We start from the raw sequence: 6,888 nt of genomic DNA, 5'->3' as shown, positions 1-6,888 counted from the left end.
GGCATATATGCTTTCTCTTGGCTAAATACTCAGGAGTGGAATGGCTGGGTTGTATGGTAAGCATACGTTTAACTGTTTAAGAAATTACCAAACTATTTCCCAAAGTGTTGTACCATTTTACAGTCCCATCATCAATATATGAGAATTCCAGTTGCTTCACAGTCTTACAATACTTGGTATAGTCTGACCTTCAATTTTGACTAAATGATCGTTATCTCAAGTTCATAGCTTTGTTCCCAATGTTGTTAACTCAGGTTCTTGATACTTCTTGATACTTAACTGGCACTCCTCCTTCAGATAAATTGAGGTTGTCAGATAGGAACTCTGTGCACTTCCTCCCACCACCTATAAACTTAGCTCTATCAGTACCAATCATTCCCACCTTGCCTCCTGTCAGAGCAGGGGAGCTATGTCTCCACCTCCCTCTGCCTAAGTCCCTCTCTCCCTGTGACACTGTGCCCTAGATCCCATTCTCCTCCTCTGAAGCCTCAGTTTGTCAGCCATCTTTCTTCTTTTTGCTATCCTCTGCTTTTCTAATTACATAGTACTTGCCTCTCAGTCTAATAATGTATTCAATTCTTGCCTATATTTAAAAAACAAAACAAAGACTATCTTGTGACCCCTGATTTTTCTCTAGCGACTACTCTATCTCCTTTCATTTAAAGTTAAATTTATTGAGGGGCGCCTGGGTGGCTCAGTCGGTAAGCGTCCGGCTTCAGCTCAGGTCACGATCTCACGGTTTGTGGATTTGAGCCCCATGTCAGGCTCTGTGCTGACAGCTCAGAGCCTGGAGCCTGCTTCAGATTCTGTGTCACCCTCTCTCTCTCTGCCCCTCCCCTGCTTGCACTCTGTCTCTCTCTATCTCTCTCTCAAAAAATAAACAGAAAAAAATGTTTAAGCTACATTTATTGGGAAAAAATGGGAAAATTTCCATTTCCTCCTCTGTTCACTGCCATCTAGGCTTCATCCTGCTTTCCACTGAAACTACTTTCACTTAGGTTCCCATGACCAACATATTCCTAAATCTAACACTTTCTAAATCCTCTCTTACTTCACCTCTGGGAAGACTTTATGCAACTTGCTCACTAACTTCTTAAAACATTTTTCCACTTGACTTTCCAAAGGTCTCCCCTGGCTGCTGCTTCTTAGTCTCCTGGTTTTTTGTTTTTTGTTTGTTTTGCTTTTTTTTGTTGTTTTTTTGTTTTTTGTTTTTTGGGTTTTTTTGTTTTGTTTTGTTTTTTGCTTCCCTGCATTGTGCTTTGCAGATGTTATTAAGGATCTTGAGATGGGGAGCTTATCTTGGATTACCTGGGAGGGCCCTTAATATAATCCTAAAATTTGGCTACAGAAGATGGCAACATGACCATTTAGGCAAAATAATATACCGAAGATGGAGGAAGGGGTCAGCGACTAAGGAATGCTACTTTAAAATATGGAAAAGGCAAGGAAGCAGATTCTCCCCTTAGAACCTCCAGAGGGAGTTCAGCCTTGCTGATACCTTGATTTCAGTCCAATGAAATTTATTTTACACTGATCTCCACGACTGTAAAAGAATAAATGTGTATTGTTTTAAGCTATCAAGTTTGTGTTCATTTATTATAGCAGCAATAGAAAACTGCTATGGGCCATGTAGGGCCCTTCATACCTTAGAGGCCCCTGTCCTAGGACTCTTCCAACTGTGTTCTTTCTCTTGGGGTCAAAGTCTATGTCCCCACTTGCAGGCCAGGCATCAGGTCTCCAGGACCTCAGAATTCTTTACTCAGGAAATTCTTGCTCAAGTCCTATTTTCAGGCCTAAATACTTCTTTCCCCACGTTTGTCCTTTTGAGACAGACTGCACTGCTGGTGGGGTCATGCCTGGATCCAAAGGGTGGTCAAAGGAGCAACTGCTTGTGAGGGGTGAGCCACTGTGTAGACAATAGAATGAAGGGCACAAGAACTGAAGCCAGGAGACCAGAGGAAGTCTTCTATGGTACTTCCGGCATGAGATGATGATAGTGGTGGCGATGGGGAGAAAAGACTGGACTCTGGGTATATTTTGAAAATAAAGACAAGTTTTGCTGATACATTGATAGGAGGTATGAGAGAAAGAGAGGGGTAAGTGTAATTCCAAGGTTTCTGGCCTGAACAGGTAGAAAGATGGCATTGCCATTAACCTAGATAGGAAAGAAGGGAGAAAGAGCAGAGTTTGGGTAAATATTTGTGGCCCAATTTTAAATGTGTTACGTTTTGGATGCCCATTACACAGCAAAGTGGGTAGCAATTGGATGTTTAAGTGAATCTTGCCTTTTTCAAAGAGTGTATACTTCCAGCAACTAGCATAGTGTCTTGAAACAGGAGAGTCTTAATATTGGATACATCAAATGAATATGTGACATTCCTCCATAGAAATATTTCAAGACCTACTCACAGTTTTATATCTGCACATCATCAAGTTGGTTAATATGAAGCCTACTGACATTACAGCTTGGCCAACTGTGTAAGCCAGGATATTAACAACCTGATTGTTTAGCATCTCCTTGTTCTTGGCTCTCTCAAACATTTTGATTAGGACTAGGGCTGAAGTTGAATATTAATACCAAATAGATTGAAGTCAGATCCATGGTCCCTCTCTTATTATCCTAGTGTTGAACTTACTTAATTCACTGATTGCAAGAAATTTTTCTCTGTAATTATAAAATGTATAATAATATTGACTTCTTTGTTCCATCTCTAAAATTCTATTTTTTTTCTCCACCACGTTTGGAAACGTTTGCAGCCAGGGCTTTTGTTATTTCAGTCTGCTTGAATGCATTGTGGATACTGATAGGGCCTGAAAGTGTCTGACGATGCTGAATAGTCTATGAAGGTTAGTTTTTTATAAAATGTTAATTTGATGAATGAGCAATAACACTAATCTTCCTGGCTCTAAATTTACAGACACTATAAAACCATTTGCCTATAAAGTGTACTATATTTTATAGTGTTAAAAAGGTCATACTTCTGTGGCAAGATGTTGGAGACTAGGTTGCCCATGCATTTTCTCTTGTATCTTTTATAGTTAAGCTATTTTTCCCCTTTACTCTCCAGAAGTTTCTCTTGTCAAGTTCACCAATGATATTGACATGAAAAAAATCTATAGTCATTGTTTTTAATCCTCATTTTCCTTATTCTCACAGCAACATTGACACAGTTGACTACTTCCTCAATAAATGCTTTTCCTTCTTTATTTTGTATCATTGTGCTCTCTTAGTGTAATAGTTAATTTTATGTGTCAACTTGACTAGACCACAGGATGTGCACATTTGGTCAAGCCTTATTATGAGTTGTTTCTGTTTGGGATTAACATTTGATTTGGTAGGCTGAGTAAACAGATTGCATTCCCTAATGTAGGTAGGTCTTAGGTCTCATCTAATCAATTGAAGGCAGAAAAGAATGATGAGCTAAAGTAAGGGGGAATTTCTGTTGCCCAATGTATCGAGCTCGAACACTGGTCTTTTCTTGCCTTTGGTCTCAAATTAAAACATCAGTTTTTCTTGGATCTTGAGCCCATGGGCTCTCCTGGTTCTCAGGCCTTTCAAGACAGACTGGAACAATACCATCAGCTTTCTTGTGTCTCCAGCTGACTACACATCTTGGGACCTCTCAGCCTCCAAAATTGCATTGATGAATCAATTCTTTGTAACAAATATCTGTGTGTGTGTGTGTGTGTGTGTGTGTGTGTGTGTGTGTGTGTGTGTTTATTTGCTTGTAGGCCATCTCCTCCATGAGAATGTAACACTATGAGCACTGAAACTTTTTGTCTACTTTGTTCACTTCTGTATTCCAAGCCCTGGAATTGTGTCTAGCAAATAGTAGGCACTCAATAAATACTCCTGGACTGTATGAAAAAATTTGTTTGTGGTATTTTCCTAAGGCCTAAGACCAGTAACAATTTGTGCTTGTGTGCGTATTTCTTCATAGATGCTCAAAATGTCCATACGTGTTATCTTATTTATCCTCACATCATCCTTTAAGAAGGAGGGGAGGGGGCCATTTAATTATGACTCATATCCATTGGTGGAATGGGAATGTTTGGTCCCCGGGAATCTTAATGCCCAGTGTTTTGAAGATAAGGCTGCTGAGCATACCTTCACTTACCTCATGAACAATGTATCTTGGAATCCTGTCTTTGAAGAATTTATTTCATAAGGCTGTGCATTTTGCTACAAGAACTGGCCAGCAAAAATATACTCAGTCAATATGAATTTTAAACATTTAAAATTCTTTCCAGTTTGGAAAAGCTACAACTAAAAGGGTTTCAGAATTGCACATATGGTAAGAGGAAGGTATGGTTTCAGACATTCTCTGGAGTTTGTCTTCCAAACGCAGAAACCAAGGGGCAGATTAATTTGCACAGATAACACCAATAACCCTTTAGTGTCCTATGAATACTGCTATGTGAATATATTACTCCCTCTCAGCCTCCCACTGCAAATCTGTGTTAGGTATCTCTGACAATTTATGAACAATGTGCAAATGCATGATTTTGTACATTAAGATTTCATAGGAGGGAGATGATACATAATAAACTTTTTAAGTAAATGTACTAATAATTCAGCTCTTAAATAGTAATTCGATAGCCACATGCCCAAAATTACATTTTTATTATGTGTTTATTTGTGTACAAAATACGTTGTAATTTACTGACGCATGTGCAGCAAAATATTCTATCACATACAACAAAAATACACCTTTTACTTTCCTTCCCCTGCCCCTGAAAATGGCAACACTGTTTTGGCAGTTCAGCAGCTAAAAATAAAGTGCTATAATTAAGCAGTATTGGGATGTCTTCACTTGACAAATGTGATGTACAATTTGAGTATACAACCACATCTTAGTTTTTTCACAGAACAGGAAATTCCACATCCTGAACACCTCCAGAAGATACAAATATTTGTATATATATGTACACATGTATACACTGTATATGTAAAGTGCCAACGAGCCTCTTTGTCCTTTGTGAGTTTGATGTATTTATGTTTATTCTTTCTTTCTCTTCCCAAAGCCAGATTCACACTATTGGTGTCTCAGTTCATCAGCAGGCACCGAGAAGCTCACGGAAGGCTGGCTTGTTGGGGGTGTGGTGTTGGTGGGAGGACAAAGAAAGCCTTCAGACCTCACTGGGGGACCTAGAACGGAAGGGCACTTTGGACTGGAAACAGCCACAGAACAGGAGCCACAGGGCACGCTGAATCTCCTGGTTGCGGAAGGCATAGATGATAGGATTGATCATGGAGTTGTAGGTGGCGGGCAGCAGGGTGGCGTAGGTGTAGACTGCCGGGTCCTCGCGGCTGCCTACCACGCAATAGATGGCGAAGGGCAGCCAACTGGCGCCAAAAGTGCCCAGCACCACAGCCAGCGTACCCACGCCCTTTCTGGTGGCTGCGAGGTGGGGCGGCGCCAGGCAGTGCTGCTGCAGCGCGATCTGGTGCGCGTGGCGCCAGACCACCTGGCAGATGCGCACGTACAGGTGCAGCATGATACCAAAGACCGCAAAGAACGCGGCGGACAGCAGCGCCACGTGGCTGCGCGTCAGCGGGCGCACCACGCTGCAGGTGGAGCGCTCCGCTAGGCAGTTCCAGCCGAGCACCGGCAGCAGCCCGAGGCCTAGGGACATCGTCCAGGTGGCAGCGAGCAGCAGGTGCACGCCCAACAGGGTCCGGCGCGAGTAGTAGGTGAGTGCGTTGTAGAGAGACAGGTAGCGGTCCACTGTGATGGCCAGCAGGCTGCTGACCGAGGCAGCGAAGGAGGCCACGAGGAAGCCCACGGTGAGCAGGCTCACCGTTTCTGAGGGCACCACGTACTGGAACACGAAGTGAAGGATCAAGCCGCAGCCCGCCAGCAGGTCGGCGGTGGCTAGGCTGCCCACCAGCACGAACATGGGCGTGCGCAGCGCCGGGGTGGACGCGATTAGCGCCACCACCAGCGCGTTTTCGCCTGCGATCACCGTCCCCGACACGCACAGGAGCACGTCCCAAGGATTCACCGCCGACAGTAGCAGCCCCGGCGGCCCCGCGGGCAGCTGAGAAGACAGCTCGAGGGACGCGTTAGCCGCGCCGCCGCCCCCCAGCGCCGCCGCTGCAGGGGGCCCCCATTCGCCGCTGTCCCGCGCCCCTGCCGCTGTGGCCGCCGCCGCCGCTCCCTCGGTGGTCACTGCCACCACCTGGGAGTCGTTGAGCGAGGAAGCGCTCGCGTTCATCGCTGGCTGACGCTGCACCCCTGCGTGGAAAAGGGAGAGCGAGCGTCAGGTGTGTGGTTCACGCCGCCAGGGAACTTTCCCCGGGCGCGGGTGCCTCGCTCATATTGCTCATCCTACCCCAGGACCCCAGAGCAGAGCAAGGAAGCAGTGGCTGAGAACCTAAAATTAATAAATACCTGTTGAGTACGGAGTGAGCGTGTGAGTGAAACGCACACGACTGCTCCACGGATATCTGAGTTTTTGCACAGATATATATATACACAGAGAACATGCGCTTGCATACACACAGATCAGTCCCGTAAGTGTGCCCGTAACTGCAACAGGCACCCGTTTGCACCTGGCTAGGTAGGGGCATCAGCCCTGGCGAGTCCTGCCCTGGGCTCTGGCCGACAGGGTTAGGCTTTTTCCTAAACTAGGTGGCGGGAGTCGCTGTCCGCGGTGCTGAAAGCTAAGTTTCAGAGGTCGCGGAGTCCAGCGGGCCCTGAAGGCCACAGAGATCCCTGGGAAAGGGGTTTGGGGGAGGGAAGCTGGGGGTCTGTGTGGGGGAAGGGTGTGGAATCAAGCGTGGCCCTATTTCTTCTGCTTCAGGGAAGCCCCCTGGCCATCCTTCACCCCTTCCCTTTTCAACACCCTCAAAGTTCCTCTCGGGTGTCGGGTGCTCACCTGGGG

At 45.3% G+C, this 6,888-nt stretch overlaps 1 protein-coding gene across 1 annotated transcript; it reads right to left on the bottom strand.

Moving 5' to 3' along the window:
• Positions 1 to 5,130: 5,130 nt before the first annotated feature.
• GPR6 (G protein-coupled receptor 6) lies at positions 5,131 to 6,219 on the bottom strand. The gene has a single exon (XM_042937373.1). It carries the CDS (start codon positions 6,217 to 6,219, stop codon positions 5,131 to 5,133), a length of 1,089 nt encoding a protein of 362 aa, XP_042793307.1.
• Positions 6,220 to 6,888: the final 669 nt, after the last annotated feature.

This window comes from Panthera leo, chromosome B2 (assembly GCF_018350215.1).
Source record: "Panthera leo isolate Ple1 chromosome B2, P.leo_Ple1_pat1.1, whole genome shotgun sequence".
NCBI classification, from domain to species: domain Eukaryota; kingdom Metazoa; phylum Chordata; class Mammalia; order Carnivora; family Felidae; genus Panthera; species Panthera leo.
The sequence above is the reverse complement of the archived record's forward strand: the minus strand, read 5'-3'. Positions and strand labels throughout refer to the sequence as shown.

Bases quoted from the DNA above. Each gene is read 5' to 3' on its own strand.
- GPR6 (XM_042937373.1), bottom strand. From the start codon at position 6,219: ATGAACGCGAGCGCTTCCTCGCTCAACGACTCCCAGGTGGTGGCAGTG.